The 16863-nt window shown below is 44.3% G+C and overlaps 1 protein-coding gene across 6 annotated transcripts in view; it reads left to right on the top strand.

Annotated features, from left to right (window-relative positions):
* The first annotated feature begins 274 nt into the window (after positions 1–274).
* The window catches only part of TENT4B (terminal nucleotidyltransferase 4B), a 70733-nt gene continuing 54144 nt past the window's right edge, over positions 275–16863 (top strand). For 2 of the 6 annotated variants that reach the window (XM_005902642.3, XM_070388455.1), the window contains exon 1: positions 786–1657. In XM_005902642.3, the coding sequence (XP_005902704.2) occupies positions 1023–1657 (635 nt within the window). In that variant the 5' untranslated portion in view covers positions 786–1022. Of the gene's footprint in view, positions 384–784; positions 1658–16863 lie in introns of those variants that run through there. The other 4 variants (XM_070388457.1, XM_070388456.1, XM_070388458.1 and 1 more) reach the window with 4 other exon arrangements.

Genomic DNA, 16863 nt, shown 5'->3' with positions numbered 1-16863 from the left:
CCACCAAGTCCTGCGGCTCCCAGTTCTGGCCAGGGCGCGGCAGGGAGGGCGCTGGGGGCAACCGGGTGGCCAAGCAACAGAGGAACCAGCGCAGCTTGCATCCGGGCAGGGTCCCGGACACGTGCTCTGCTGGAAAGAGGGACGCACTTTCCGCCCTCTGGAACGGTGCTTAGAGCGGAGATCTATCCTGGGAGGGGTTAGAGAAGCCCGAGGATCCTGGCGCTGCAGCCTGGGGGAGGGGAGAGTGGGCGGGGCGGCACCGCCCACAATCTATTCCCTCCGGAGCTGGCGGCGACCGGCCTACGTCCGGCCTCACCCAGCCTCGGGGGCCAGGAAACTGAGACTGGAGGCGGCACGCGCGTCAGGGGTGCCCTGACGCCCAGGTACGTGCGACCCCTGCCCCCCTCCCTAGCCGGGGTCGGGACGGTTAGACCGGGCGGTTGCGGCTCCCAGACGCGCCACACCGCAGCCTCTGTGACGCACAGCGCGGCCTCTGGGGCTGGACTGGCGGCTCGGCCCGGCGGGGGCGGGGCAAGCACGGGAGGGAGGGGCGGGGCGGGGGCGGAGCGAGCGGGGCGGAGCCGACGGAGGCCCCGCCCCGGGCCCGGAGGAGCAAGGGCGCTACGGAGCAGGCGCGTCCCCCCGCCGCCGCCGCCGCCGCCGCCGCCGCCGCCGCTGCCGCGCCGCAGCCGCCGCCGCCGCCGCCCTTCTCAGGAGCTGCCGCTGCCGCCGCCATTTGCACGGGGACCCCGGTGACAGGGGCTCGGCAGAGGGGCGGAGGGAGGGGGGGAGGGCCCGCAGAGCCCCCGAGGGCGGGAGCGACGCCGCCTGCGCCGGCCGGGCTCCTTGCGCGACCGCGCCGCCCGCGGCGGGCCCGGAGCAGCAGTAGCAGCGGCAGCGGCAGCGGCAGCAGCAGCAGCAGCAGCAGCAGCCGAGGCCGGGCGTGCGCCTGAGGCGCGGCGGCGGCGGCGGCGGCCCTGCGGGCAGCCGGGAGGGGCGGGGGCAGCGGCCGCCGCCGTTTGATGGATCCGAGGATCGCCTGGTTCCAGCCAGAGCAGCTCGGACCGTCCAACAGTCTGTGGATGCAGATCTGGGAGACCACCCAGGGACTGAGGAACCTCTACTTCAACCACCACTGTCACAGCAGCGGCGGCGCGAGCGGCGGCGGCGGCGGCGGCGGCAGCAGCACGGCCACCGGCGGGAGCGGCAGCAGCACCGGCAGCCCCAGCGGCGCGGCCCCGGCCCCGGCCCCGGCCGGCATGTACCGCTCCGGGGAGCGCCTGCTGGGCGGCCACGCGCAGCCGGCGGAGCAGCGGGACTTCCTGCCCCTGGAGACGACCAACAACAACAACAACCACCACCAGCCCGCGGCCTGGGCCCGTCGAGCCGCCGCGGGCCCCTCTGCGTCCCCATCCCCCTCGGCGTCCCCGTCCCCGCACTCCTCGACCGCCGTCCCCGCCGCGGAACCCGCGGACCCAGCCTCGGGCAGCAGCAACAAGAGGAAGCGAGACAACAAGGCTAGCACCTACGGACTCAACTACAGCCTGCTGCAGCCCAGCGGAGGGCGGGCCCCGGGGGGCGGCCGGGCAGACGGCGGCGGGGGCGTGTACAGCGGGACCCCGTGGAAGCGGAGGAACTACAACCAGGGAGTCGTGGGGTGAGTGGTGGCCTTGCGGCCTGGTGGCCTGGCCCTTGCACACGCGCAGCCGGGCACACGCCCACAGAGGGGGGACTGGGGGGGGAGCCTGGGTGAGGCCCCCCCCAACCTCGGCCTGCCTTAGTTACTGGTCCTCAGGGGTCTGATGGCGTTCCTCCTCCGTCCACACCTTCTCTCAACCTTCGTTAGCAGTCCACACCTTTGCCCCCTCCCTCTCAGCTCCACGCCTTTTCTGGACATCCTCTCAACCCTCCACAACCTCCCCTCACCTCCCTTAGTCATTCACATCCTCCTTCCTAACCGTTCACATCTTCCCTGGACCACCCCCACCCCCACCCCCCATCCATCCATCCACTCTTTCTTCCCATCCCCCCCTAGTCAAACACACCTTCTCTCTCTTCTCTCCCCATGTCTCTAGCCCTCTCCACCCTGCCCCCACATCATCACACCCCAAAATGAAGTCGCCTAGCACAGGAAAATCATTCATTCCCTGAGAACATTCCTGTGTTAGTGCCTTTTCATGGTACCGGACCTGGAGGTGCTTTCCTTGCCAAGAATAGAAACATCCAGAAAGCTCCTCCCCCTCCCCCAATCCCAAACAGGAATCGTGGCAGCCCTGAAAGGCTTTGCTGGCTATTGACCCTTTGGCCCATCTCTCTATTTTTTATTTCTTAGAATTTCCTATGTTAGTGATGCCTTGCTGTGTCGGGAGTGAGGAATGAGGTGACAGTTAAGCTTAGGCTGGTGGAGATGGTGAGCTCTTCTTTTCAGGCTCATGGAACTTTCTAGGAGTTCATCGTCCTTGGCCCCAGTTTCTCACTGTAAAGTTGTCATCCTGGCAGAGACAGCCAATGCTTTTCATTCTGGGGGGTAACTTTATGCTAATGAGTGAATGTTGCACCACTAATGACTTTCTGTTTAAAGTTCAGCTGTTACAAAATGGAATTTTACCTGACCCCTAGTGAATTATGTACATAAGCAGTGACTGTTTCCAGGTTGATTTCCCCTGTGCTGGGATAGACTACAAAGTCTTACAAAAATTTTGTAAAATGAAGGTTTTGGGTTATGTGTGTGTGTGTGCGTGTGTAGCTTGAGTATGGAGAATGAGCTGTAAAATTGCTTTTCACTTTTCAGATCCTGTTTTACATCATGGGTTACAAGTAGGCAGGTGAAATCACCATTAATAGTCCCTTGTGGAACCTTTTCTTAGATTCACCCATTCAGATCTGCCCTGCTTTGGCAAGCAGAGAGAGTTCTGTGTACCTTTTTGAAGGTCTGGGTAAAATGAGTTGGTGGGTTCCATCTGCTTCTAGTGGGCTGGTGTCTGCTCTATGCTACTATTACAACTCCCACCCTTTATGGAAAATGCAGTTAAGCATTTTAAGACTGGCAATGGGGTATATGTCAAACCTGTCCTCACTTTCCAGGGGGGATCATTTTGGATTGAGTCCTCTACTGCTAAGCTTCAAGGGCGCTCTCCATGGTCATCTTCTTTCAATAAAAGGCTCATGGTTCCATCCTGATAGCATTTCCAAGATGAAGTATAAACCTGTAGTTTGATGACAGGCAAATTGATATTGAGGGATTCTGATAGTTTCATTTCACAGGAATAAGCTCCAGTTAAGTAATCACTGTCAGTTAAAACCTCCAAGTTCCCTAGTTTCGTTTTACTGAGGCGTCTGCTTACGTATGTAGCAAAGGTATATTATAAATCCAAAATGCTGGCTGCCTTTCTTTGATAGCTTAGAAATTCCTTTTTACTTGCTATTTTAATGTTGAGGATACTGTAAAAGGCTCACATTTGAACTTAGGTAGAAGCAAGATACTTTTAGTCCTAGATTCAAATACTACATTGTCCTCAAAGGGATTAAGGAGAGGAATTTCCATTTCCAGAGGAATTGCTGTTTAAAAATGGATTGTAAACCTGTCTTAAAACTGCTTATTGATTCATCATTCTTTTGCCTTCTCCTTTAGAGGATGTCAGCAGTTAAATTTTTAAAATTTTATTAAGTGGGACCTAAGTGTTTTTGTAAGAGTGTCTGAGTGCTTAAAAATTCTTGTTGTGATTTATGGGCCCTTATTTCTTAACTTTTAGGAAAGTCTTGCTGTTTTTAATACAGGTATTTTAAAAAATCTGAATTCAGAATGCACCTCAATGTTGCGCTATTCTGACATTAGGTATAGTAAAACTATTGAGAGTTCTTGGGATGTGACTGACAGTTAGCTAATAGGTTAAAAAATTGTTGTGGTCCTTGGCCTCTGAACTGGCACGACCATCTAGGTAGGGAGAGGAAGAAAAAGCGCGTGAACAGTGGCCTGGAACCTGGGGCAGCTGGATACCCACTCTGTCCCACATCTGTGATCTATCTGTGTTCTGTTTTGCCACAGCAGGTTGACACTCCCTGAACACTCCAAGATGCAGTTCAAAATCCTGAGTTCATTGCTCATGTTCTTGATTTTTTTGTACTTTCTCTAAAATCTTGCAGTGCTTGTTTTGTGCTCTTGGCATAGTTGCTTATGTTTAATTTTCCTTTTATATATATGTTTTATCCACTAGGTTGCTAGTTAAGATGAAACTTCTTTCTTCCTTTCTTTTTTTAGTTGAGGTAAGATGGAAATTTCTTAAATGTAGAGTAAGATGTTTGCATGGCATCCTGAAATCCTCATAGTCCTCTTTCAAAAGGACTCCTCTCATCTGAGCGTACCATCTCAGCCTTCTCCAGGTATCCCTGATCCAGGGAGTTTGTTTGCTTTCCATTTTTTCTTTATCGAGTTGCTTTCACTTACTCTACTTTTGGGGGTTCATTCCCTTCCAATGCTGGCCATGGTGTAGGAAGAAGTCCACCTGCTCCTGGTTGTTCATGAAAGTGAGCTTTAAGCCCTTTTCTTTTCAAAGATTTAATTGTTGATCATCATGGAGAAAGAAGAGATGACAAAAAGTAGCAAACATAGGAAACTTTTGGAGATTCAGAGGCTTTGGTCCTGAGCCCAGGTGTCCAGAAGCTTCCTTTGGAAGGTGCTTGGTGCTCAAGCTCATGAGGATAGGCTTATGTTGGCCACGTGGCCAGATCTGTAAATATTTTTCCAAGGCTTGGATGACTTGTTCAAAACAATGTTTTGGAGTATGAATTTGACAGTGGGACATCAAGAAGTCCCTGCTGGGAAACTTGGGTTTAAGGAATAATTTCTTGAACTGGAATGATGGGGTTGGAAATGGGAAAGAATGAATGTGAGAGGTACTACAAAGTAAGAATGGAAAAGATTCTAACTCTCTTCATGGCTTTAAATCCATGGTATTAATAACAGCTTTGAATTTGAGTGACTGGAGAAATGTTAATGTTATTGTTGAACGTAAGGATTAGGACCATTGGTTTGGAGCAAAAGGTACGGTGATGTTTAGATGGAACTGTCTAGCAGGTCGAGGAAATTTGGGGGCTGAGATATAGTCGTTTGCACTGCAGTGGGGCAGTGTCCTTCCTTGCGTATGTTGTACAGCGTAGCACAGTTAAGTCCAAGATGCTGACACTGTTCTTCAGCACTGACCTTATGGCCTCTTTCTGTTTCTACACAATATGATCAGTGGGATTGATGTTAGTGCTGGCTCCAGAGTGATTGGGCAGATTAATATGAAAGAATTTAGAGGCCTTAGTCCAAGGGCTTGTTCTAAGTATAATTTGGTGGCGCTAGTGGTAAAGAACTTGCCTGCCAATGCAGGAGACATAAGAGATGCTTGAGCCCTGGGTGGGGAAGATCCGATGGAGAAGGAAATGGCAACCCACTCCAGTATTCTTGGCTGGAGAATCCTGTGGACAGAGGAGCCTGATGGGCTGCGGTCCATAGGGTCGCAAAGTGTCGGACACAGCTGAAGTGACCTAGCACATAATTTCTATGTATTTGCGTATGTAGCCCACAGGAATTCTTCAGTGCACTAGGACCTTCAGATTATGGAATTTTTCTGTATTTGGGTGCTGAAGTGTGCTTTCAAGAAGACATTAGGTTTTCTGCACTGTAGATTCTACACTAACAATGTAATTCGTGTTTGAGAATCTCACATCTGGTATACCGTGTATAACCAAGCTGCTTCCATGCCACAACTCATCTGTCTGAAATCTGTGACAATGAACAGTGTCACCCTGTCAGAATCATTGGCATTTTAGCCTGTTTTAGGTGTTGAAAGGCAAAAGGGAACAGTGACTGGAGCTTTCAGGAATCTACCCTGGGTTCACACAGAAGGTTTAGCTTCTTTTGGAAATGAAGCGTGAGAAAGTGAAAAAGGGATACCAGGAAAGTCTAAGGTAGGGAGGAGGAGGGCGTGTGTGTTCCAGCAATCCGGTCCTGGTGTGATAGATGGCCTTATGTCACAACTTCTTCCATGAAACCCCATCAGTAAATCCTAGTGTTCGGAATCTGCAAGGGCCATGGGAAGAAAGTATATGGGCTCCCTTGCTGATACTGAACTGATCAAATAGTTGTGGTTAGGTATTCTTATACCTGATGAAGCTGAGAAAAATTTAAGGTACTTTTTTCTAAGGAAAGTAGAAAAGCAAGGTGTTGTGTGATTTTACTCAGCTTTCTCTTTTTCCTTTAGAATAAAATTTAGTGGAGAAAACTGTTTCAGGGTCACACCCACTGCACTGGAGATTGTTAATCATTTAAACACACATGGGTATGGAGTAGTCTTGAAGGGGCTAGAGGCCAGAGAGGATGCTCATTGGAGAATTAGGGTCCAGCTCCCAGCAGCTGACTGAGACTCCTGTTTTGACTCTTTCCTGCAGAGCTGGCTGAACAGCTCAGCCTGCTTCAGGAATTCAGAGGACGGCCAGTAGAATGTTCTTTGTAACCCTCAGAATATTTGTTAGGGACTCAGTTGCTACAGAACACCAAAAAGACTTTCAATTCATTTTTTTTACCATTTTTGACATGACACAAAATTATTTTTTTCTAAGAGTATTTATTGATGTTGAGGATGCCCTCAAGCTAGACTTTTCATTAATTTGAACCCAAACAGCAGCTGTTAATTTACTCCATCCTGTGAGTTACTTGCTGATATTAGAGACTTCTGTATACTTAAGGGCTTTGGGTCATGTTGAAGTTAGAGTTAAAAGATTTTGGGAAAAAACTGAATGTGGAGATGTTTTTGTTGTGTACTGGCTCCTTAATCATGTGAACAGTGTCAGAATGTGAAAAAAAATCTTGCCATGTGCATAAGAGATTTCATATAGTATCTGACAGCTGAACTCTGGAATTGTAGCTCAAGTCATGCTTTCTGCTGAAATAGTTTGAATAGTATGCAGAAACCTATGTTTTCAAATTAGTTGCTTTATTAAAAATGCTCTATTCTGTAAAAATGCTCGTGGAGCCTTTTTACCATGTTCCATATACTAACATATACTATGTTAAGCCTTTTGTATTTGTTATATTTTTCTCATGTGTTAGCCCCATCTAATTTGTTTTAAACTTTTTATTTTGAAATATGGATTCCCAGAAAGTGGCAGAAAATAATACAGAAAGATCCCATGTTCCCTTCACCTAGTTTCACTCAGAGATAACATCTTACATAACTATTGTTTAATCTCAAAACCAGGAAATTGACATTGTTATAATCCATAGCATTATTCAGATTTTGCCAGTCCTATATATACTCATTTGTGTAGTGTGTGTGTTTAGTTCTGTGAAAATATTACATGTGTAGATTTGTGTGACCACCACCACAATCAAGATACAGAACTTATACCATCACCTCAAAGATCCCTCATGCTATCCCCTTATTTTCATGCACACGTCCCCTCATTTCTGACCTTTGGCTACTAATCTGTTCTCCATATTTACATTTTTTTTCATTTTGAAAATGTTATATAAATGGAATCATATAGTACTTTGACTTTTTTCCAGTTACCATAATTCCTTGCTGCTGCTGCTGCTAAGTCGCTTCAGTCGTGTCCGACTCTGTGCGACCCCATAGATAGCAGCCCACCAGGCTCCCCCATCCCTGGGATTCTCCAGGCAAGAACACTGGAGTGGGTTGCCATTTCCTTCTCCAGTGCAGGAAAGTGAAAAGTGAAAGTGAAGTCGCTCAGTCGTGTCCGACTCTTAGCGACCCCATGGACTGCAGCCCACCAGGCTCCTCCATCCATGGGATTTTCCAGGCAACAGTACTGGAGTGGGGTTAATAGTTCCTTCCAGGTCTTAGTTGCACATGCCTGATCTTTAGTTGTGGCATGTGGGATCTAGTTCCCCAACCAGGAATCAAACGCAGGCCTCCTGCACTGGGAGTGATTAGACCACCAGGAAGGTCCAGTCGTTCCTTCCTTTTTAATGCTGAGACACGACTGAAGCAACTTAGCAACAGCAGCAGCAACAGTGTTCCAAAGGGCTTCCTTGGTGGCTCAGCGGTAGAAAATCCACCTGCAGGAGCAGCAGGAGACATGGGTTCGATCCCTGGGTCCGGGAGATCCTTAGGAGGAGGGCATGGCAATCCACTCCAGTATTCTTGTCTGGAGAATCCCATGGACAGAGAAGCCTGGAGGGCTACAGACCATGGGGTCGCAAAGAGTTGGACACGACTGAAGGGACTTGGCATGCATGCACAGTGTTCCAAAATTTGGAGGTACCACAGTTTAACGATGGAAGGACATTCTAGAAGAGTTTATATATCATTTTTGGCTTTTGCAAATAAAATGTTTCATGAAGTACACATTTTTATGTAAATATATGTTTTCATTTTAGAGGGATAAATGCCCAAAAGTGCTGGGTCATTTGGTAAACACATATTTTGAAAGAAATGGGTAAACTGTTTTCTAGAGTCACTGTATCAGATTACATTCCTGCCAGCAGTGTATGTGTGATCTGGTTTCTCTGCATCCTTGCCAGCATTTGGTATTATCACTTTTTTATTTTAGCTGTTCTCATATGAGTAGCAATAGTTTATTATGCTTTTATCATAATAACCTTCTCATGAATAACTCCACCTAATTTTAACTTTTTAATTTTTATTTTAAAAACTTCTTGGCAGTACTGAGAACGTCTGCAGTTAAAAATCTAAGTAAAATTAACTTAAAAGGGCCTTATTTTTCAGTTTGCTTTGATTTTAGCAATATCGCTTGAACTCTCTTATCTTTGAATTACTTTGCAGTGTTTCCTTTACATGTTTCTTTTTCTTGGAAACTGGCATGAAGTAGAGTTTTATTTTCATTTAACTAAAAACATATAAAAGAGTAACTGCAGAGTTGATTTCAAAATTTAGAGTCCTTCTTTTCATATGTTTTGAGTACACTTTATTTTCTCTTGGCGTGGCTGTATTTTGTGGGAGTAAGCCCTGTGCTTAGTGGTGATTTTTTTTGTTGATGGTGATAGTAAGGTTTTGTTTTTAACAATATTTTTATATCTGAACAATGCCTTCAGACTGTGTAGAATAAATATTTTATCTTCATACCTTTGCTAAAATAAACTTTCATTGGAACCATTTTCTGGACTGAGAATTGGGACCTGGCCTTTTATTTTTTCATTACCAGTCCCTTGGAGTCACTGTTTGGATTTTGTCAAAATAACATAACTTTTAGCACTGTCACGTTTGTATTATAAATTAAATTTATTATATTGTAGATTTCTGCCAAAGCAAGAGTAAGGATGCATTAGGATTGTGGTTGTGGAGTTATCGTCTAGTAATTTGGATTTACTAAAATAGGCCTGTGATGAGGTTTTAAATTTGATGTCTTTATTCTTTTATTCACCTTTTATTTTCTGCTTTGTTTGAGGTGTTAATACCACTGTTTGTTAGGATATTTGTTTTTAAAACCAATATATATTTATTTGTTACTTAATAAGTGCTAATTGTCAAAAAAATAGAAAAATACAGCTAAACCAAATGAAGAAAAAATAGCCCCTCTAATACTACTACCTGTGAACTTCCTGATGTTCAAGGTGGTTTTAGAAAAGGCAGAGGAACCAGAGATCAAATTACCAATATCTGCTGGATCATGGAAAAAGCAAGAGAGTTCCAGAAAAACATCTATTTCTGCTTTATTGACTATGCCAAAGCCTTTGAGTGTGTGGATCACAATAAACTGTGGAAAATTCTGAAAGAGATGGGAATACCAGACCATCTGATCTGCCTCTTGAGAAATCTGTATGCAGGTCAGGAAGCAACAGTTAGAACTGGACATGGAACAACAGGCTGGTTCCAAATAGGAAAAGGAGTACGTCAAATCTATATATTGTCACCCTGCTTATTTAACTTATGTGCAGAGTGCATCATGAGAAACGCTGGACTGGAAGAAGCACAAGCTGGAATCAAGATTGCCAGGAGAAATATCAGTAACCTCAGATACGCAGATGACACCACCCTTACAGCAGAAAGTGAAGAGGAACTCAAAAGCCTCTTGATGAAAGTGAAAGTGGAGAGTTAAAAAGTTGGCTTAAAGTTCAACATTCAGAAAACAAAGATCATGGCATCCGGTCCCATCACGTCATGGGAAATAGATGGGGAAACAGTGGAAACAGTGTCAGACTTTATTTTGGGGGGCTCCAAAATCACTGCAGATGGTGACTGCAGCCATGAAATTAAAAGACGGTTACCACTTGGAAGGAAAGTTATGACCAACCTAGATAGCATATTCAAAAGCAGAGACGTTACTTTGCCAACAAAGGTCCGTCTAGTCAAGGCTATGGTTTTTCCTGTGGTCATGTATGGATGTGAGAATTGGACTGTGAAGAAGGCTGAGCGCTGAAGAATTGATGCTTTTGAACTGTGGTGTTGGAGAGACTCTTGAGAGTCCCTTGGACTGCAAGGAGATCCAAGCAGTCCATTCTGAAGGAGATCAGCCCTGGGATTTCTTTGGAAGGAATGATGCTAAAGCTGAAACTCCAGTACTTTGGCCACCTCATGTGAAGAGTTGACTCATTGGAAAAGACTCTGATGCTGGGAGGGATTGGGGGCAAGAGGAGAAGGGGATGACAGAGGATGAGATGGCTGGATGGCATCACTGACTCGATGGAGGTGAGTCTGAGTGAACTCTGGGAGATGGTGATGGACAGGGAGGCCTGGCATGCTGCAATTCATAGGGTCGCAGAGAGTCGGACACGACTGAGTGACTGAACTGAACTGAATACTAGTACCAGCACATAACTACTGTTAGCACATTTTTAGACTTTTTAATGTATGTATACATATATTTTGTTTTTTCTATCCTCATGGATTCCACTATGGGTATGCTTAATTATTTTTTTTTTTTCCTATTTAAGGAAAAAAAATTTTTAAACAACAGAAATGTATTCTCTTGCAGTCTGGAGGCCAGAAGTTAGAACTGGTTTCTAAGATTGTTTTCTACTTTGGGAGAAGGGCATCAGACTATTGTGGGCATACTTTTGTTTTTAAGACTTAAAATTTTTAAAAATGTATTTATGTTTGGTTGCCCAGGGTCTTCGTTGCTGCGCACAGGCTTTGCGGCGAGCAGGGACTGCTCTTCATTGAGTGCGCGGGCTTCTGATTACCGTGGATTCTCTCGTCGCGGAGCCCAGGCTCTGGCCACACGGGCTTCCGTAGTTGCCGTACTTGCGCTCAGTACTTGTGGCTTGCGGTCCCTAGAGTGTGGGCTTCAGTAGTTGTGGTGAACGAGGTTTGTTGCTCCAGGGCACGTGGAATCTTCCTGAACCAGGGATCGAGCCTGTGTCCCCCTACATTGGCAAGCAGATTTCTATCCACTGTACCACTAGGGAAGTCCTGTAGGCATCCTTTTTTGAGTTAAAAAAATGTATTAATATAACAAATATCTTGCATATGAAATACATTTCTACAGAATTTTTAAATACCTCATTACCTTTAGTATGACTCCGTGTACCTACTGTGTGTGGACGTGATATTCCCTTGGTTGAATGCACCTTAATTTATTTCACCAGCTCCCAGGTGAACATTTAGTATGTTTTTCCAATCTTTTGTTTTTTATAAAAGATGTGTTTTTAGCTAACCCTTTGCCCCAGAGAGGATTATTTTTTTTTTTTTTACTTATTTTTACTTAGATAAAATTCATAATGCTGTCATATTTGCCCTTTTAAAATGTACGGTCCAGTGGTTTTTAGAATATTACAAGATTGTGTAATCATCACAGCTCTCTTAAACCCTGTACCCACCATTGCTCTCCACTCTTCCCTTCTCCTTCAGATCCTGGGAGCCTCAGACAGACTTTCTGTCCCTGTGGATATATGATTTCTGGACATTTCATAAGAATGGGATCATGTAATATGTGGCCCTTTGTGTTTGGCTTTTGTTTCATGAAAACATGTTTTCAGTGTTTATTCGTGTTGTAACATGTATCAGTCTTTCATTTCTTTTATGCCTAAATATCCCCATGTACGAATATACCACATTTTCTTTATCTGTTTATTAGCTGGTGGACATTTGGTTTGTTTCCATCTTTTTGGCTATTATAAATAATGAACATGCATATACAGAATCTTTTGTAGATATGTGCTTTCATTTTTCTTGGGTTAAGTGCCCAGTAGTAGAATTGCCGGATTATATACAGTGGCGATAGTATTTTTCATTCTCACCACCGGCAGTGACTGAGGGTTTCTAGTTTCTCCATGTTCTTGTCAACACTTGTCATTATCTGTCTTTTTGATTATAGCCATCCTAGTGAGTGTGAAATGGCAATCCTCTCCAGTGTGCTTGCCTGGAGAATCCCAGGGACGGGGGCGCCTGGTGGGCTGCCATCTATGGGGTCGCGCAGAGTCAGACACGACTGAAGTGACTTAGCAGCAGCAGCAGCAGCAGTGAGTGTGAAGTGATGTGGTATCTCTTTGTGTTTTTGATTGCATTTCCCTAATGACTAAGGAAGTTCTTGAGCATCTTTGCATGTGCTGGTAGGCTGCATGTATGTCTTCTTTGAAGAAATGTCTATTCAGGTTGCTTGCCCGTGTTTTCTTTTTTTTAGTGGATTGTCTTTTTACTGTTTATTATAAGAGTTCCTTATGTATTCTGGATTATAGACCCTTATCAGATGGGTGATTTGTAGATACTTTCCCCTATTCTGTGGACTGTCTTTATACTTTCTTGATATTATCCTTTGAAGCAAAAGTTTTGTTATTTCTATCTTATAAATTCCAGTTTATCCATTTTTCCCCCTGTTATTTGTGCTTTATGTGTCATATCTAAGAAACCATTGTGTAATCCAAGATCAGAAAAATAGACCCTTATTTTTTCTTTAAAGAGTTTTATATTTTTAGCTCTTATATTTAGGTCTCTGATCCATTTGAATTCACTTTTATATATGGTGTGAGGTAGACATCCAACTTCATTCTTTTGCCTGTGGATATCAGGTTGTCTCAGCACCATTTGTTAAAGACTATTCTTTCCCCTTAAATTGTCTTGCCGTGTGGTTATTTCTTGAGGATGAAGTTTTAGATTGGAGAGTATTTATATCTTTTAAGGCTTTTGCCAAATTTTCCTGGGGAAGATCAAGTCAATTTACCCTAATGTCATTAGTGTGCATGAGTCCAAATTTTCACCAATGCTGCTGCTGCTGCTGCTGCTAAGTCGCTTCAGTTGTGTCCGACTCTGTGCGACCCCATAGACGGCAGCCCACCAGGCTCCCCCGTCCCTGGGATTCTCCAGGCAAGAACACTGGAGTGGGTTGCCATTTCCTTCTCCAATGCATGAAAGTGAAAAGTGAAAGTGAAGTCACTCAGTCAGAATACAAAAGAAAACAATTTCTTGCCAATTTTATAGGTAAAAAATAGTAACTTACTGATTTCATTTGTGCATGCCTTTACTTGTCTTGTGTATTTTTCTTTTCAATTTCTTATTTTCCTTGCCTATCTTTCTCTTGGAAATGTTTGTCTTATTAATTTTTAAGAGTCCTTGATCTGTCCTATTACAAATATGTAATTTAAAATTCTGATCTTATGATTTATAGGTTTTATTAGAATATAACTTACATACAGTAAAATTCACCCATTTAAATTGTACAAGTAGGTGACTTTTGAAAATATATACAGTTGTGTAACCATAGCAGTCAGTAAGTAGGAAGAAGATATAGACTATTTCCATCACTCAAAAGGTACAGAAGGTACCCTCATGCCAATTCAGCCATTCCCTTTCCCTCCATCCTTTGCCCTAAGCACCCACTTTTGCCTTTTCTGGGATTTCAATTAAACGGAGTTAAATTCGTATATAGTAGATAGTCTTCTGCACCTGACTTCTGTCTCTCACCATGGTGTTTTGGAGATCCATCCATATTGTGTGTGGCATTGTTGTTTGTTAGTTCTGAATGCCGAGTAGCATTCTATTGTATGGATCTATCACAGTATGTTCATCTGTTCCTTATGACCTGTAGATTTTGCAAACATACCCACTCTTTTTGGTTCTATATTACTTACTATTTTGTGACTCATCTCTGAACAGACCAGAATGAGCCACACATTTTTTGGTTGGAAAATCAACTGCTCTATGCAAGCCACTGTGCTAGGCTTTTTGTGGGAAGTAAAGACAGAGAACATTCTCTGCCTTCTAGGAAATTACGGGCTGGTTGGATAAACTATTAATAGATAAGGTGGAGAGGTTGCTTATGACTAGTGAGATAAGGCAAACTTTGAGAAGAGTGGAGATTTTTGCTGTTTTGAAAGATTGGTTAGATTGTGGAGGATTGGAAAGGACAAATTGATTGTATGGGTTTCATATGATAAACCCTACTGGAATAGGTTGGATATACAGTTGTCCCTGGGTTCCATGAGCCCCTGTCAATACCAAAATATGGAATGCGCAATCCCTTATGAAAAATAGTGTAGTGCAGTGAATACAGTTGGCCCTGTCTATCCGTGGGGTTTGCATCTGCCAGAATCAACCGACTTCAACTGAAATTTTGATCCATGGATACGGAGGACCAACTGTGTGGTATTTAGCATAATTGAGATAGATGAGGAGCAGGATCTACTATGATGGTTGACCTTTCTCAGGAGTTGTGAGATCTGAAATTACTTCATTTCTTTAAACCTTTTTATTATGGAAAATTACTAACAGTATGGAGTTAGATGGAAGAGATAATGAATGTCCATGTATTCATCACGAAACTTTGACAGTCATCAACCCGTGACCAAACTCATTTTACCTGCATGTCAATCCATTTCCACCCCACTTTATTTTGAAACAAATTCCAAGTGTCACATCATTTACATAAATATATTTATATGTGTCTCTAGATAAGGATTTTTAAAGAAACCGTTATCATAATACCATTATTACACCTGAATGAACAGATTACAATAGCTCCTTAGAAAGTGAAAGTGAAAGTCGCTCAGTCCTGTATATACATTCCCTTCTCCAGGGGATCTTCCCAACCCAGGGATGGAACCCAGGTCTCCCACAATGCAGGCAGATTCTTTACCAGCTGAGCCACAGGGGAAGCCCAGGTAACTCCTTAGTTGCATCAGATATCCAATGTTTATATTTCCTCTCCCATAATTATTTTTTTTAACAGTTTGTTCAAATCAGAATCCAGATGAGTTTCTTGCATTGCTATTGGTTGAAATGCCTTTTAAGTCTTCTTATCAACAGCTTCTCTGTCATCTGTTTTCCCTCCTATTAATTTATTTGTCGAAGAAACTGGGTTGTTTTTCCTAAAGACTCTTCTACTTTCTGAGTTTTGCTATTAATAATTGCATTCCTGTGGTATCAGTTTAATATGTTCCGTTGTCCCCCTGTTTTTTCTCTAAGTTTGTAATTAGATCTAGAGGCTTGTTCAGATTTTTTTGTTGTTTGCAAGAATGCTTCATAGACAGTGGTGTGTACTTTCCCCAGGAGAGACAGAGTGTCTGAATGTCTTTCTTTTTGTAATATTGGTAGTCATTAATGATCATTGTTTATATGTATTAGTTCATTATTAGGGTTGTAAACATTGTGATATCTTATTCTCTTGATCTTTTCTCAGCTATTAGCTGGAACACTCGTAAAAGCAGAAACATTTCGTTCTCAGCCATTTGGCTGTCCTGAAATGCAGTTCTCATAGTGAAAACAGGGTAAGAGTGAAAAAGGGGATATAACTTTTTAACTAGCTCTCTTAATGAGCTGTCATCCTTCAGGAAAGAGAAGCAGGGTGGGCTGCAGGAAGCTGAAGCGGGCTTTGGGCCGACTAGTGCGTGGTGTGTGGGAAAGGCAGTCGTGAGCTGCCCTTGGCCTTTGGGCGGCGGCTGGGATTGTCAGGGGACCCCTTGGCCCATAGCCACACCTGACCTTTGCTTTCAGCTTGTGGTAGCTGAAGAAAACCACGATGGATGTAGTGGCCTGTGAGCCTCTGCTCAGGAGGCAGAATTCTCATAGCCTTACCTCAACAACCAGGAGTAATACATTTGTTTTTTCCTTTAAATTAAACTTGGATTATGTTTCTTCATCTTGTGCTAATACTCTTTAGCCTTAGGCTAATGTAACCCATAAGCATATAACAGGAAGGATTCCTGCTGGGAGTAAATCTTTAACACTTTCAGTTTATTCAGTTCAGTCGCTCAGTCGTGTCCGACTCTTTGCGACCCCACGAATTGCAGCATGCCAGGCCTCCCTGTCCATCACCAACTCCAGGAGTTCACTCAAACTCACGTCCATAGAGTCGGTGATGCCATCCAGCCATCTCATCCTCTGTCGTCCCCTTCTCCTCCTGCCCCTAATCCCTCCCAGCATCAGTCTCTTCCAATGAGTCAACTCTTTGCATGAGGTGGCCAAAGTACTGGAGTTTCAGCTTTAGCATCATTCCTTCCAAAGAACACCCAGGGCTGATCTCCTTCAGAATGGACTGGTTGGATCTCCTTGCAGTCCAAGGGACTCTCAAGAGTCTCTCCAACACCACAATTCAAAAGCATCAATTCTTCGACACTCAGCCTTCTTCACAGTCCAACTCTCACATCCATACATGACCACAGGAAAAACCATAGCCTTGACTAGACGGACCTTTGTTGGCAAAGTGATGTCTCTGCTTTTGAATATGCTATCTAGGTTGGTCATAACTTTCCTTCCAAGGAGTAAGCGTCTTTTAATTTCATGGCTGCAGTCACCATCTGCAGTGATTTTGGAGCCCCCCAAAATAAAGTCTGACACTGTTTCCACTGTTTCCCCATCTATTTCCCAGGAAGCGATGGGACCGGATGCCATGATCTTCGTTTTCTGAATGTTGAGCTTTAAGCCAACTTTTTCACTCTCCACTTTCACTTTCATCAAGAGGCTTTTG

The sequence above is a fragment of the Bos mutus genome, chromosome 18 (genome assembly GCF_027580195.1).
Source record: "Bos mutus isolate GX-2022 chromosome 18, NWIPB_WYAK_1.1, whole genome shotgun sequence".
NCBI lineage: Eukaryota > Metazoa > Chordata > Mammalia > Artiodactyla > Bovidae > Bos > Bos mutus.
The sequence above is the reverse complement of the archived record's forward strand: the minus strand, read 5'-3'. Positions and strand labels throughout refer to the sequence as shown.